The following is a 16359-nucleotide window of genomic DNA, read 5'->3' as shown; positions in this document are numbered from 1 at the left end:
TAATGCAGGTCTGGTGATAAACTTGTTCACGTCTGAAAAGTCTTTATTTTGCTTTTTATTTTTAAAAAGATGTCTTTGCTAGGTATAGAAATGTGGGTTGATTTTCCCCCCCAACCCTTTATATATGTCACTTTGTTGTCTTCTGTTTGCATAGTTTCTCAAGAAGAATCTGCTGTAATTCTTATCTTTGTTATTCTGCATTTAAGGCACCTTTGTTTTCTAGCTGCCTTCAGGACTCTATTTCTTTGGTTTCAGCAGTTTGAATATGGGGTGCGTGTGTGTGTGTGTGTGTGTGTTTCATCCCATGTTTATCCTGTTTTGTGTCTTCTGAACTTCTTAGATCTGGTGTTTGCTGTCTCATTATTTTGGGAACATTCTTGGCCATTACCTCGCAAATATTTTTTCTGCATTGTTTTCTCTTTCTTCTTTTTTCGGGAGTCCTATGACATGTATGTTATACCATTTGGTAGTATCCCACAGCTCTTAGGTGCTTTTTTTTTTTTTTTTTCACGGTACGTGGGCCTCTCACTGTTGTGGCCTCTCCCACTGCGGAGCGCAGGCTCCGGACGCGCAGGCTCAGCAGCCATGGCTCATGGGCCTAGCCACTCCGCGGCATGTGGGATCCTCCCGGACCGGGGCACGAACCCGTGTCCCCTGCATCGGCAGGCGGACTCTCAACCACTGCGCCACCAGGGAAGCCCGGCGCTCTTTTTTTTCCTTAAGTTCCTCTTTGTTTTCCTGCTAGAGTAATTTTTATTTCTCCTCACCTGTGTTGAGCCCACTGATGAGCCATTGAAGGCACTCTTTATCTCTGTGACCATGTTTTTCTCTCTCATACTTTTCACGTGTCTGCTGAATCTCCTCATTCCTTCATGCACGTTGCCCACCTTTTCCACCAGAGACTTTAGCATATGAACCATAGTTACTTAAAATTCCCTGTGTGACTCTTCCAACATCTGGGCCACATCTGGGTTTGGTTCTGTTACCTACCTTGCCTTTTAGGGATGGGTTGACTTTTTTTCTCTTGCTTCTTTTGTCTGTCTCGTAATTTTTGATTGCATGCCCAACATTGTGTGTGGGCCAGGAGAGTCTGAGGTAGTGTTCATGCCTCCTTCTCTGCTCGGTCATTAGTGGGGTTGGGGGGTGAGTCAGTCTGGTCTGGAGTTGAGCTGGATCTGTGTTTCAGTGTGCTGTGGCCACCTTCCACACGAGACTCCTCCAGCCCTGCCCTGTGCTTATGGTGGGGATGAGGGATGCTGCTGAGGGGTTTTCTCAGTGCAGCTGCCCACTCTCCGCTGACAGCCTTCCTTGTCTCTGCACACTTTGGCCTCACCCGGAGTGGTGGCTGCTGTTACTATCACTCAGCACTTGTTAGCTTGGTGGTGATGGGAGCGGTGTTTTCTGTTGTCCCAATCCAGCCTCAGCGATGGTCTTTGAAGCTTTCCACATCCTAGATGCAAGTTAAATTCGCGAGGTGATTTCAGGTGAAACAAAGGCAAATTTTAAACAGATTTCTTTAAGTTGTTTCATATTTAGTTTATGATACAGGAGAATAATGGATTTCCATTTATATTGGCACATACAGTTTTCTTTTAAATTAGATTTTGGTTTTTAAGAAGTGATTAAATGTAACGGAAAGTAGTCCCTAAATAATGCTGATTATCAGTGGACGCTGGGAAGGCACATGCACGAGCGATGTTTTGGAAACACTGAGCTATGGCCGATTTCTGATAGAAGGTCTCACCCGGCACAGGAGGCACGCAGGTCATGACAACGGCATGTTCGATGTGCTTCAAATAGCTGCTTTTCATCGTTCTTTGAAGCAGAAGGATGAGGACTGCGATGATGGGCAGGGAGGGATAGCTCTGGTGTGCCTGGGGCGTGTGTACGCGTGTGTGGGTGTATGTACATACGTGTGTGTTGAAGCTTCTACGACCTACTTCCCCCGGCAGCCCCATCCAGGGGTCTGGCATCTTGAATCTGACACACTCACGTTTGAACTCTGAGCCCCTCCTGTTATTGCCTCTCAAACCGTCCTCCCAGTGTCTCCACCTCTCAGGTGAGGCGTGTGTGTACGTATATGATGCACGTGTATATATGATGTATGCATGGGTATATGATATGTGGATGTATGTACATGATGTGTGTGTACAGTGTATGTATGCATATGGCGTATGTTTGTCTGATGCATGTGGGTGCAATGTATGTGTGCATATGACATGTGTGAATGATACGTGCATGTGTATCTGACGTATGCATGATGTGTGTATATGTGTGTGCATGACGTGTGTACGATGCATGTGTATGATGCGTGTGTGTATGATGTGTGTATGTATGGTATATATGTGTGTATGATGCATGTTTGTATGTATGTGTGATGCATTATGGTGTGTGTATGTATGGTATATATGTGTGTGAGATGCATGTGTATATGATGTATGTTTGTATGTGTGTATGTATGAGGCATGTATGGTGTGTATGTATGATATATGTGTGTGATGCATGTGTATGTGTATATGATGTATGTTTGTATGATGTGTATCTCTGCCCTCCCAATGGCTTGGGTTAGAAAACTCTGCACTTCTTCCTCACCTGGCAGATCAACCTTCGAAGTAGGAACCGAGCTCATCACTTCTCTCCATCTCATGACCCCCGCGCTGGTCACGCCCCCTGTCCGTTGCCCAATAATGGCCTGAGGCCATCCCCCTGGCCTCTGTGCCCTGCCTTTGCCTCCCTACAGTCTCTCTTCAACCAGCTGCATAGGTCGTGATGTGCACCCCCCAGGGCCCTGCTCCCTTGGCACGGAGGCCGAGGGCTTCACAGCGCTTACAAGGCCACGTGGGTACTCCCCTCCCCTCCTAAGCTGCTGCTTAGTGTGCAGTCGTGTGGTCTCTGGCAGCTCTGGTCTCAGCCAGCCTCTTCCCCTTGTTTACCTCACTGCTGGGTAGTCAGCAGCTGGACGGCCTGTGATGGCCTAATTTCCAGGTCTGGCAGCAGGCAGGCTGCTGGCCAGGGCATGGGACTGCTGGCTGGGCGGCCACCTCTCCTCCACGTGGGTGGTCCTCAGCAGGCTCGCTCACGTGTGTTCCTTGGAGGTACCTGGCTCTCAGCACCATCTCTTTTCAAACTCCTGTTTGTGTCACGTCACTCCTGTGTCATTACCAGCCCAAACGGAAGGGACGGAGGACTCGTGGCCGCTTTTTGCAATCCCCAAGGGCCACGTGCTGTCTAGCAGGGCCACCTCCAGTGGACCCTTGTTTACGCAAGTTTAGCAGCCCCCAACCTGGGTTGGGCAGCAGCAGTTATGCAGGGTGGTCATGGTGTGCATGCAAACTTGAAAACTTGGAGTTTCCAGCCACGCAGTTCAGGAGGTGGCAGTGGTGCTCTTTGAGGGCATCCTGCACCCGCAAGGTCTTCACGGCCGATGGGACCATGTTGTGTGAAAACCCGGACACTGAGACACGGGGCTGCACAGTGATTGTGAGATAACAGAAATGCATGTCGGTCTCTGTGCCTATCGTGGCACAGACCCCGTGAAACCCCTGTAAATTCCTAAGTGGGAAGAATGCTAGGAGCATCTTTTTCTCTAACAGGTGGACACTGGGTGGGCTCCTGGTTGGCTCCGGCACAGGGGCTGAAGGCCAGAAAGGCCAAGCCATGCTTACAAGCCTGGGATTTTCAGCCCTCCTTCCCCCTCATCCTCCAGAGAGGGGAGAGGGGCTGGAAAGGACTTCCTGTGTGTGACCCCTGTGGATGCGACCCCTGGCTGTGCTCGGCCGGGGTGAGCGGCGCTGTCCACCAGGCGGCCTCTCGTTTACACTTAATTGAAGTCAAGGCAGAGCAAGCCTCAGCTCCGCAGTAACACCGCCGCCCCGGGTTCCGCGGGAGACGAGGGCGCAGACGCGTCCTACACGGTTTCCAACTGGCAGCGCGGTTTTAGCGTCTCCCTGGATTTGGGTTTGTCGGATTGCTTCTTCATGCCCAGCTCTGGGTCATCTCGACAGGACTAACGCACAAGGGATGGCACAGTTTTCTCGCCCGTGACGCCGTTTGAATCAGCACCGCAAACCTCCAACGTCAGTGCTACCTACCTGGCCCAGGCGTCAGCCATACCGCGCTCCCGCCACCACCAAGATGGCCGCCGTGCGGCGCCGCCAAGATGGCTACTGAGGCTCCGCCCTGAGGGGTGCGGCCGGGCAGCTGGCAGCCAATGGGCGCGCGCGCTTGTCCGCGGCCAATGGGAAGGAAACGCGGGCCAGAAGCCGAGAGACGTCGCCCGTGGCTCGTTCGCGACATGTCGGCCTCCCAGGCGCGGGGCGCTGCCTCGGACCCGGGGCACGGGGGCTGCAGGCGGGCCTGGGTCGAGCTGCTGGGTAGGTGGGCGCGGGGCCCCAAGACCCCTTCCTGCCCCAGCCTCCTTCGGCCCGTCCCCGTCCCCCCCAACTGCGCCCGATCGCGCCCCGTCCCCCCCTCACCTCGACCCCCTCCCGTCCCCCGCTGACCTCGACCCCCAACCGTCCCCCCCCACCCTGACCCCCGGCCCGTCCCCCGCTCACCCCCGACTCCCGGCCTGTCCCCGCCTCACGACGACCCCCGCCCGTCCCCCCCTCATCCCGGCGCCCGGCCTGTCCCCACCTCATCCCCGCCCGTCCCGCCTCACCCCCCCCGCCCTCCTCCTCCCCCACGCCCACCCCGAGCTGTCCCCTCCTGGCAGCCCTCTGTCCACTCTGTCCAACGAGTGGCCAAGAGGGGTGTTTCCAGAAGGTAGGGAGTTAAGAGTCACTGCGCCCCGCCCCCAGTAGCCTGGATGACAGTAACTGTTCAGCTCCGCGTAGCCCCAGCGTCGCGTAACCTCTTTGAAAAGATCAATCCCAGGAAACGAGCGTTGGTACCATCCTGCCAGCGATACTACACTTTACTCGGGTTTCACCAGTTTTCCCCATAATGCCCTTTTTCTGACCAGTCTCCCGCGTGGCAGTTACTCCCGTCAACTTGGTCTCCTCCAGAGGGTGACAGTTCCTGGGTCTTCCCGACCTGGATGTTTGGAGGAGTGTCCCTCAGTTGGATGTGTCTCAGGATTAGATTAAGCTTGTGTGGTTTTGACAGGAATCCCATGGAAGTGACATTCCCGGGTGCGTCACTTCCAGGGGTACAGGGTGTCACGGTGTCTCCTTGCTTGAGTTTTTAAAGAGTGCTGTAATTTTTTGAAACTGATTTTCTCCCCTAGCGGGAAGGGTCAAGAGGCAGAAATTGGGTCCCGAAGGTGAGCAGAAGGTCAGGGAGTCGGCTCTGCGCCTCCTGAGGGGCCACCTAAACCTGGGTGACCTTGTGCTGGAGGTGAGTGGAAGTTGGTTGCGCCTTTGCCAGCACATTTGGGTTTGGGGATTTTGAGCCCAGCCGAGCATCATCTTCATGAAAGACACCTGGCAAGCCTCGTGAGTATCTGGGAGAAGCACGCACTAAGTTTGCTGTCCAGGTGAGAAAAGTAACCGGGAGCACGTATCTATTTGGAGGTAAAACGGTCCGGAGAGGAATCTGGTAGTTCTCAAAGGCTTCAGTAAGTTTCACCTTTTAAAATGCTTCTTTCCCTCGGAATATTTGGGAATAGCGCAGTAGGCAAGCACTGTGGACGCTCTGGGTGTTTTCAGGACATGGCTTGAATTTTAAAATGGAGTGCTTGGTGTTCGGTTTCTAGGTAGAAGGTCCTCCCGGTAAACAGCTGTGTCTTAACCGGTTGATTGATTATGATGGTCCTGGGGCCCACATTGACCTTTCCAGTTCATTGATAGGTAAGTTAGAGCTTCATTTTCTCAACAGATTGAGTTACGGAAGAGCTTTATGTAAAGTGACTTTTTAAAAACAATTTTATTGCAGTATAGTTGCTTTACAATGTTGTGTTTGTTTTTGCTGTATGTAAAGTGACTTTGATTTGCTTACAACAAGCAGATGTGTAGATTCCCCCAGGTAATGGTTTTCTGCGTATATGTGTGGTCACCAGCCACAAGCTTTTGTGACTTGCTGGAGGTTTGTTATGGGGCTCTTGTTTAAAAACAGTGACTCAGCATCGGACTCAGAAGCAGTAGGAACCAAAGTTACCCTTGGAAAAACGGGACAGAAACATGCCCCTCGTTTCTGGAAGTGGTGAGAACAGGCTCTGCTGGGTAGGGAAGTGCAGCAGGCAGCCAGAGATACAGGCTAACCTGGGGAGACTCTGGTTTGGGTTCATACCACTGCTAGAAAGTGGATATTGCAGGAAAGCGAGTCCCACGAATGTTTCGGTTTCCTGATGCATATAAACTTCATGTTTACACAATAAATACTGTAGTCAACTAAGTGTACAACAGCATTGTCTAAAAAAATGTACATACCTTAATTAAAAAATGCTCTATTATTAAAATTCGAAAAACTGCTTTATTGGGGCTTCCCTGGTGGCGCAGTGGTTGGGAATCTGCCTGCCAATGCAGGGGACGTGGGTTCGAGCCCTGGTCTGGGAAGATCCCACATGCCGTGGAGCATCTAGGCCCGTGCGCCATGACTGCTGAGCCTGCGCTCTAGAGCCCGTGCTCCGCAACGGGAGAGGACACCACAATGAGAGGCCCGTGCACCGCAATGAAGAGTAACCCCTGCTTTCTGCAACTAGAGGAAGCCTGCGCACAGCGGCAAAGACCCAATGCAGCCAAAAATAAATAAATAAAATAAAAAACAAAAAACCTTCCAAAAAAAAACTACTTTATGGCTAAAAATGCTAACCATCATCTAAGCCTTCAGAGATTTGTAATCTTTTTGCTGGTGGAGGGTCTTCCCTCAGTGTTGATGGCTGCTGACTGACCAGAGTGGAGGTTGCTGAAGGCTGGGGGGCTGTGGCCTTTTCTTAAAACATTACAGCAATGAAGTCTGCTGTATCTTCCTTTCACAAATCCTCTCTCTGTAGCCTGCAATGCCGGCTGATAGCATTTTACCCACAGTAGAACTTTCAAAACTGGAGTCAGTCTTTTCAAACCCTGCTGCTGCTTTATCAATTAAGTTTATGTAATAGTCTAAATCCTTTGTTGTCATTTCAACAGTCTTCCTGGCATCTTCATAAGGAGTATGTTCAATCTCAAGAAACCACATCCTTTGCTCAGACACGAGACGCAACTCCTCATCCTTCAAATTTTATCATGAGGTTGCAGCAATTCAGTCACTTCTTCAGGCTCTACTTTTTTTTTCAATTTTTGTAATTTTTTAAATTGAAGTATAGTTGACTTAACAATGCTTCAGGTGTATAATAAAGTGATTCAGTTATACACATATAGATAGCGCGCGCCCTCTCTCCCTCTCTCTCGATACACTTTTTCAGATTCTTTTCCATTATAGGGTATTACAAGACATCCAGTATAGTTCCCTGTGCTATACAGTAGGTCCTGTTGTTTATCTGTGTTTTTTTGGTTTTTGTTTAAGATTTTTTGATGTGGACCATTTTTTTAAATTAAATTTATTTTTATGTATTTATTTTTGGCTGCATTGGGTCTTCGTTGCAGCACGTGGGCTTGCTCTAGTTGCGGTGAGCCGGGGCTACTCTTTGTTGCGGTGTGCGGGCTTTTCATTGCGGTGGCTTCTCTTGTTGCAGAACATGGGCTCTAGGCGCATGGGCTTCAGTAGTTGTGGCACGCAGGCTCAGTAGTTGTGGCTCACAGGCTCTACAGTGCAGGCTCAGTAGTTGTGGTGCACGGGCTTAGTTGCTCCGTGGCATGTGGGATCTTCCTGGACCAGGGCTCGAACCCATGTCCCCTGCATTGGCAGGTGGATTCTTAACCATTGTGCCACCAGGGAAGTCCCTGACGTGGATGATTTTTAAAGTCTTTCTTGAATTTGTTACAGTATTTTTTCTGTATTATGTTTTGGTTTTTTGGCCCCAAGGCATGTGGAATCTTATCTCCCCAACCAGTGATTGAACCCGCATCCCCTGCATTGGAAGGCAAAATCTTAACCACCGGCCTGCCAGAGAAGTCCCTGTTTATCTGTTTTATATATAGTAGTGTGTGTATTTTAATCCCAAACTCCTAATTTATCCCACCCTGCCCCCCTTTCCCCTTTGGTAACCGTAAGTTTTCTATGTCTGTGAGTCTGTTTCTGTTTTGTAAATGGTTCATTTGTATCAATTTTTTAGATTCCACACGTAAGTGATATCATACCGCATTTGTCTGACTTACTTCACTTACTTTGATAATCTTTAGGTGCATCCATGTTGCTGCAAATGGCATTATTTCATTCTTTTTTATGACCGAGTCATATTCCATTGAGTGTATGTAGCACATCTTCTTTACCCATTCACCTGTTGATGGGCACTTACATTGCTTAGGTTATTGTAAATGGTGTTCAGCCTCCACTTTTAATTCTAGTTCTCTTACTATGTCCTCTACATCTGTAGTTACTTCCTTCACTGAATTTTTGAACCCCTCAAAGTCATCCGTGATGGCTGGAATCAACTTCTTCCAAATTCCTGTTAATGTCAACATTTTGATTTTGATATATCCTTCCCATGAATCACAAATGTTCTTAAGTTCTTAATGGCATCTAGAATGGTGAATCCTTTCCAGAAGGCCATCAATTCACTTTGCCCAGATTCACCAGAGCAGTCCCCGTCTATGGTAGCTATAGCCTTACAAAGTGTATTATTTAAATGGTAAGAGTAGAAAGTTGAAATTCTTCCTTGATCCATGGGCTGCAGGATGGGTGTTATGTCAGCAGCCATGAAAACAGCATGAATCTCATTGCCCATCTCCAACAGAGCTCTCGGGTGACCAGGTGCATTGTCAACGAGCAGTTGAAAGGACTCTTCTTTTTCTGAGAAGTAGGTCTCAACGGTGGGCTTAAAATAGTCACTAAACCATGTTGTCAACAGATGTACTGTCATACCGGTTTGTTTTTCCATTTTTTTAGAGCACAGGCACAGTTGATTTACCATAATTCTTAAGCGCCCAAGGATTTTCAGATGGTAAATGAGAATTGGCTTCAACTTAGTCACCAGCTGCATTAGCCCCTAACAGGAGAGTCAGCCTCTTCCTTGCAGCCAGGCACTGACTTCTCCTCCCTGGCTATGAAAGTCCTGGACGGCGTCTTCTTCCAGTAGAAGGCTGTTTCCTCTCCATTGAAAATCTGTGATTCAGTGTCGTCACCTTCATGGATGGTCTGAGCTGGAGCTTCTGGAGGACTCTAGAGAACTCTAGAGACTCTGGAGACTCTGGAGAAGCTGCAGCTTCTCCATCAGCACCTGCTGCTTCACCTGGCACTTCCGTGCTGTGGAGATGGCTTCTGTCCTTCAACCTCATGAACCAACTCCTCCTGGCTTCAGACTTTGCTTCTGTGGCTTCCTCCCCTCTCGCATCCTTCACAGAATTGAAGAGAGTTAGGGCCTGGCCCTGGATCAGGCTTTGGCTGAAGGGAATGTTCTGGCTGGTGTGATCTTCTGTCCAGACCACTCAGACTTTTTCCATATCAGCAATAATCCTGTTTGGCTTCCTTATCATTCACGTGTTCACTGAAGTAGCACTTTTAATTTCCTTAAGAACTTCTCCTTTGGCTTCGCAGCTTGGCTAACTGTTTGGTGCAAGGGGCTTTAGGTCTGTCTCAGCTTTCAACATGCCTTCCTCGCTAAGTCATTTCTAGCTTTTTTTTTTTTTTTTTTTTTTTTTGGTACGCGGGCCTCTCCCTGTTGTGGCCTCTCCCGTTGCAGAGCACAGGCTCCGGACGTGCAGACTCAGCGGCCATGGCTCACGGGCCCAGCCGCTCCACGGCATGTGGGATCTTCCCGGACTGGGGCACGAACCCGTGTCCCCTGCATCAGCAGGCGGACTCTCAACCACTGCGCCACCAGGGGAGCCCCATTTCTAGCTTTTGAGTTAAATTGAGAGATTTGCAACTCTTCGTTTCACTGGAACACTTAGAGGCCACTGTAGGGTTATTAATTGGCCTAATTTCAGTATTGTGTCTCAGGGAAGAGGGAGGCCCGAGAGACGGAGCGAGACAGGGGAGCGGCCGAGAGGTGGAGCAGTCAGCGCACACAGGATGTTTGTGGGTTAAGTTCACCATCATCTGTGGGTGTAGTTAGTGATGCCCCAAAACAGTTACAGTGGTAACATCGGAGATACGCATCACAGATAACATGACAAATGTGATATTAATGAAAAAGCTTGAGATATTGTGAGAATTACCAAAATGTGACACAGAGACACCAAGTGAGCAAGTGCTGTTGGAAAAATGGTGCTGATAGACTTGCTGGGTGCTTACAGACCTTCAGTTTGTAAAAAGAGGCAATCTCTACAAAGTGCGATAAATCGAGGTCTGCTTGTCTGTCTCTAGGTCCCCCACCCCACTTTGAGAATACGAGACAGGGAGAGTTCTGTGGGAATAACAAAAATAAGTTATTTTCTGGTCTTTCACATTTTTATTATGTAATGACTGTCATTTCAGAAAGATGCAGTCGGCCCTCTGTATCCATGGGTCCCACGTCTGTGGATTAAACCAACCTTGGATGGAAATAGTCAGGGGGGAAAAGAATTCCACAAAGTTCCAAAAAGCAAAACTTGAATTTGCTGTGTGCCAGCAACTACTTCCACAGCATTTACATTGCTTTAGGTATTATAAGTAATCTAGAGATGATTTAAAGTGTCCTTGAGGATGTGTGTAGGTTATATACAAACAGTACGCCATCTTGTGTAAGGAACTTGAGCACCTGCGGATTTTGGTGTCCACGGGCGGCCCTGGAAGCAGTCCCCCTGGAATACTGAGGGACGACTGTATTAACTAATTCACTCATTTGTTTTCAATTGCTACTCTGAGAACCCTACACCCCAGGCTTACGTCGGCAGCTGATCCCTGAAGGCCACAGTGCTGCTTCTCTCGGTCGGAATTGTACGTGGATTTCACAGACTGTGCACGGTGCAGGGAGCCAGCTCATCCACACACTCTCTTGTGTGGACTTTTGGATCAGAGCATAAGAACTTAGATAAGAAGCTCTTCACCTTGACCACAGAAATATAAGTAGACTTGCAACTCGTGAATTTTTCAGTTTCTCCTGCTGAAGGTGGTGGCTACCATATGTGTTGGTATTTGTATAAAAATAAAAGCCTTGTAAATAAAAACAGGGATAAACTTTCCCATGGGCACAAATTGGAAACGAATGGCTAGAAATGAGCATTTTCTACATTTCTGCCGTGAGTTATTTCTTGACCACAGTGGTGGATAGTATCTAGTACTGTCACTTGGAACCTTTACAGCTGTTGCACGTGTTCTCACTTCCGTAGTGGTCTGTGCTGCAAAGCCGTGAAGGCGATGGGCATGTGGTACAGTTGCCTGGTTTCTTTACATTAGTTTTGGAGGTCAGATAAGCAGGACGCAGTTTTCTGGTGGCATCGCCTGTCTCCAGGCTGCACAGCATTTCTCTTCCTTGAGTGCAGACCAGGGGCTGGTCCTCGGGGCAGGTGGCTGCCTGCGGGCCCAGCTTCCACCTGGCAGCCCAGGGACCGGCACATCTGTGGCATGCGATGCCCGCCATGTGTGCGGCTGGCATCAGGAAGCCAGACCCGTGTCCAGTCAAACATCATCGTACGGTTGTGGGAGTGGTAACTATAAAAAACTGAAATTTGTTAAAAGTTCTCAATTTATTGTGCTCCTTTGGAAAGAGTTGCTAAAGTTCTTGGTCAGAATGTATCTGCCAAGCTCCCTTGTTTTTGTCATACAAATGCACAGATGTGTGTCTGCAACCATGGGCTTCAGGTGCTGCCCTGATTCTCGTGAGCTTCTTCAATCAGACTGAAGTTGTCTTACTTTCATACCTCATGTTCCCCCCCAGATCTCTTCTCCCCTTCAAAAGGCAATTTTCTGTGGCGCTAGAGCTTCGGAGAAGGCATTTAACCAATCTACTTCAGTTGTACATTTTGTTGTGTGTGTCTGTGTTTTGTCTCATCTTTAAGGCTCTGCTTTGCGCGACCAAGCCGCGCAGCTGGGTGTTCCAGCGGCCGTCCTGTGCAGCCAGGTGGTGGCCTCTGGCCTCGTGCGGGTCTGTGAGGCAGATGCGGTGCCCCCTCCCAAGGTGCTGCTGACACCGGACCAGAGGGTAAGACACAGCACGAGTTGCTATTCAGCTGTTTGGGAAAGTTGGACATTTAATACTGTTTCTTAGAAAAGATTTAATCTCTCTTTTCAGAAGAAACTGTCTTCCTTGTTTGAGATCGCACAGAATTTATTAGCACAAAGCATGTTCTCCCGTCTTTCCTTCTGTCAGGAATTATGGAAAGTACAGGTAAAGTTGAGATTGTAACTCTGACTCCAGGGTTTTCAAGCAGTGTTCTGTTGACTTTGGTGGAGCCAGTAAAATCCCCGGGTTTTGTTAGGAATTCCAGCAAGCATCGTATGAATTACAGAGACTGGGGTGCCTCTGTGGATGGGAAAGAAGGACCATCAGTCACCATATTTGTCAATATTCACCCATCATTAGTAATATTTATTAGAATAGACTATGCACAGAAACATCATGCTTTGCTTTCTTAGGTATATTATGATGAACGATTTCCCAGGGTAGCATAGTAAACTAGAAAAATGTGATTTAAAGTGATTTAAAATCCTTCTTTTTTTTTTGGCCGTGCTGCGTGGCTTTGGGGATCTTATTTCCCCTATCAGGGATTGAACCCGGGCCCCCTGCATTGGGAGCAAGTGGAGTCTTAACTGCTGAACTGCCAGGGAATTCCCTCATCTGTTCTGTTTTGAAACATTTTGAATTCAGTAGGCCTATAGATTTTTTTTTAATTTGAATTTTATGTTGGAGTGTAGTTGATTTACTGATTTTTGAACACTTCAAGCTATTGCTTAGTTATTAAATGAGATCAGTTAAGTATATAGGAGAAGGAAAGAAGAAAACCAAGATGATGGTGCATTCATGGTTTTTTTCCCCCCTTTTATCCAGCATACAGTGTAGAGCTCAGTTGACTATCAGGCGTTGGTATGGCCCCTGCGCCCGTTGGTAACTAGCTAAATGGCCCTGGTGTTTGCAGGTAGCAGAGAAGAGTGGGCGGCCATGGCTGATTGGGTGGTTAGGAAGGGCTTCCTGGAAGGAAGTTGCGTGGGGTGTGAGGCATGAGTTCCTGGGTGAAGAGGAGGGCACTGTGGGTGTTGGGGCCGAGTCCGACGGGGGCTCCTTGTTCGAGGGGGTGGGCACATCAGTGCTATAGCCTGGAGGGCCTCCCTGGGAGGACAGACGAGAGTCTGAACTTTGTCCTGAAAGCTGGGAGGAGCCACAGAAAGGGTTCTAAAGAAGAGGAGAGATTGGCCTGGCCAGTTACATTTTGGAATCTTGTGTTGGCCATAGTGGAGAAAGGCCTGGAGGTGGACTAAGCTAGAGGCTGGGCGGAGAGCAAGCCTGAGCCTGAACCTGGTTGCAGTGGCGGGGGGCGGGGTGAAGGTGGGGATGTGAGTGTTGAGAGGTTTGGTTTTCAGGAGAGCACGTGCTGAAGCACACAGGCTGAACGTCTTGTAGGAAAGTGTGTGCGTGAAGGACTGACTCATAGTTCCTGTCATTTTCTGCAGAATTCTTTGCTGCTTGAAGCTGTGTGGCGCCTTCATGTTCAGAACATCGTGAGCCTCCAAGAGCTGCTGGAAAGGTACGCCAGTGATTATTTACCATTAAAGTAAATCGAACATTTAAGTTAAAAATTAAAATTTTATGTAACATGAAATTTAATTAATATTACATGATTTAGTTTTTTCTAATCTAGTATGATTTATTTATATGTAAAACCAAAAATCACCTACAGAAGCAGTTGCTTTATTATTTAAAGAGAACATTTGTTATAACTGAAGTCTTCATCATGCACAGACTTGGTAATGTTTTCTTTGTATAAGATGTACAGTGCGATAAAATATTTTTAAAAGCTAAAAAAGAGACATTCAGGTAAATACGGCTGATAGAATGTGTGCAACTCTTACCTCCTGAAATGCCACCAACAGTCAGAAAGGGGGTTTTATAAAAGCAATAACCCCATAAGGTTGGGAGAGTCTAGGGGAGGAGAAGCAGGAGGCGGAGGGACGGGTGGTGAATGACTTAGCAAGTGAGCAGGCGGTGCGATGGCGCCGGGTGCCTCTGGGTGAGGGGGTGAAGGGGAGGGGGGCTCAGGATGAGCTGACTGAGAACACACATGAGGAGCATATGGAGCTGGAGGTGGATTGCCTTCTCTGCTCTAGGCAGCCAGGCAGTCAGTCCTCCCGTGGTCGACAGAAGGCTGGAGGTTTACGTGTTTATTCTCTGGTCAGGGAAAACAGACAGTGTCTAGTTTGGGGGACTGTCAAGCACAGTTGAAAATGTTGTATTGAAACCGGTGGCAGCATGACACGTGGGTCACATCCAGAAGTCGTGGAAGATTGATCAGTTTGACTACGTGAAAACCGTATCTCCCAGCCTACATGCCTGATGTCAGGGCTCCAGATACATGAAGCAAAATCTGACAATTGGAGGGAGAGATGGACTTTCAACTGTGGTCATTGGAGCCTTCAGTCCGCCACTTTCAGTAACGGGTGGATCACCTGCTCAGACCAGCAACGACCGGAGACGAGAGAGAGCAGCATTCGCAGCTGGCGCCTGCGGAGCGCCCCACCCGGCGGTGCCCAGCGCCAGGGGAGGCCACCCGCTTCAGGCCATAAGCCAGGCTGGAGTAAGTTTACAAGGGTTGAAACCATACACGGCGTGTTCTCAAGTCACAAAAGAACTGCATAGAATCAACAAGAAGTTTTGGGAAATCCATAATATTGGGAATTAAGCAATAGACTTTTTTTTTGTTTTTAATAAATTTCTTTATTTATTTTCATCTTTGGCTGCATTGGGTCTTCGTTGCTGCGTGAGGCCTTTCTTTAGTTGCGGTGAGCGGGGCTACTCTTCGTTGCTGTGTGCGTGCTTCTCATTGTGGTGGCTTTTCGTTGCAGAGCATGGGCTCTAGGTGTGCGGGCTGCAGTAGTTATGGCACTTGGGCTCAGTAGTTGTGGCCTGTGGGCTCTAGAGCGCAGGCTCAGTAGTAGTGGCTCACGGGCTTAGTTGCTCCGCGGCATGTGGGATCTTCCCGGACCGGAGCTCGAACCCGTGTCCCGTGCATCGGCAGGCGGACTCTCAACCACTGCGCCACCATGGAAGCCCCACACATCCTGTTTTTATTTTAATTAATTAGTTAATTATTTTTGCCCATGCCGTGAGGCATGCAGGATCTTAGTTCCCCGACCAGGGATCAAACCTGTGCTCCCTGCAGTAGAAGTGTGGAGTCCTAACCACTGGGATGCCGGGGAATTCCCCACACATCCGGTTTTTGGAGCTTACTACAAGACTGTAATTATCAAGAAAGTGCAGTCCTGGCATAAGGATTGACATACAGATAACAGTAGGATTGAGGATCCAGATGTAAACTCACACATTTATGGTCAGTTCATTTTTGACAACGGTGCTAAGACCATTTAATGGGGAAAAACGGTCTTTTCAACAATGGTGCTGGAACCACTGGACATCTACATGCAAAAGAGTGGTGTTGGACTCTACTTCACACTACAGATGGCAACTAACTCAGTGCATCAGAGACCTAAACCTGAGGGCTAAAACCATAAACCTCCTAGAAGAAGATCTGAGGGTAAATCTACATGACCTTGGGTCAGGCAGGGGTTTCTTGGATATGACACCGAAAACTCATGCAACAAAAGAAAAAATAGGTCATTTAGCCTTCATCAAGTTTTAAAACTTTAGTGTGTCGGCCCTATCGAAACAATGAAAAGACAATGCATAGAAATTGTTTGCAAATCACATATCTGATAAGAACCTAGTATCTAGAATAAAAGAATTGTTAAACTTCAACAAGAAGAAAAATAATCCAATTAAAAAATGGACAAAGGATTTCAGTAGACATTTCTCTAAAGAAGATTTACGAATAGCCAAGCACGTGAAAAGATGCTCATCACCCTTATTCTCCAGGGAAATACAAATGTGACAGGTGAGGGCTCCCCCACCCCGCTCTGCACCCAGACAAGGACTGTCCTGCAGGGCTGCTGCACTGCTGACGTCTAGAGCCCATTATCGCTACTCTCGCTATTTATTATTACTGAAATTTCTTTTTTCTCCCAAGAATAGTAAGCTACTCCAAATAAATAAACTATTTGAAAAAAGTGATTTTTTTTTTTTTTTTTTGCGGTACGTGGGCCTCTCACTGCCGTGGCCTCTCCCGTTGTAGAGCACAGGCTCCGGACGCGCAGGCTCAGCGGCCATGGCTCAGGGGCCCAGCCGCTCCGCAGCATGTGGGATCTTCCCGGACCGGGCCACGAACCCGCGTCCCCCGCATCAGCAGGCAGACTCTC

At 48.4% G+C, this 16359-nt stretch overlaps 1 protein-coding gene across 13 annotated transcripts in view; it reads left to right on the top strand.

The window, feature by feature from the left end:
- Window positions 1–4255: 4255 nt before the first annotated feature.
- Window positions 4256–16359, top strand: part of FANCA (FA complementation group A) — a 52770-nt gene continuing 40666 nt past the window's right edge. For 10 of the 13 annotated variants that reach the window (XR_009559954.1, XR_009559953.1, XR_009559952.1 and 7 more), the window contains exons 1-6: window positions 4256–4373; window positions 5228–5337; window positions 5696–5789; window positions 11955–12097; window positions 12188–12283; window positions 13564–13637. Coding sequence is in view for 7 of the 13 variants with exons in the window: in XM_060288678.1 (XP_060144661.1) it covers window positions 4295–4373; window positions 5228–5337; window positions 5696–5789; window positions 11955–12097; window positions 12188–12283; window positions 13564–13637 (596 nt within the window). In the remaining 6 variants the exon portion in view is untranslated. Of the gene's footprint in view, window positions 4374–5227; window positions 5338–5695; window positions 5790–11954; window positions 12098–12187; window positions 12284–13563; window positions 13638–14405; window positions 14685–14751; window positions 14890–16359 lie in introns of those variants that run through there. The other 3 variants (XM_060288679.1, XM_060288681.1, XM_060288682.1) reach the window with 3 other exon arrangements.

The sequence above is a fragment of the Globicephala melas genome, chromosome 19 (assembly GCF_963455315.2).
Source record: "Globicephala melas chromosome 19, mGloMel1.2, whole genome shotgun sequence".
Taxonomy (NCBI): Eukaryota; Metazoa; Chordata; class Mammalia; order Artiodactyla; family Delphinidae; genus Globicephala; species Globicephala melas.
This window is presented reverse-complemented; position numbering and strand designations above follow the sequence as displayed.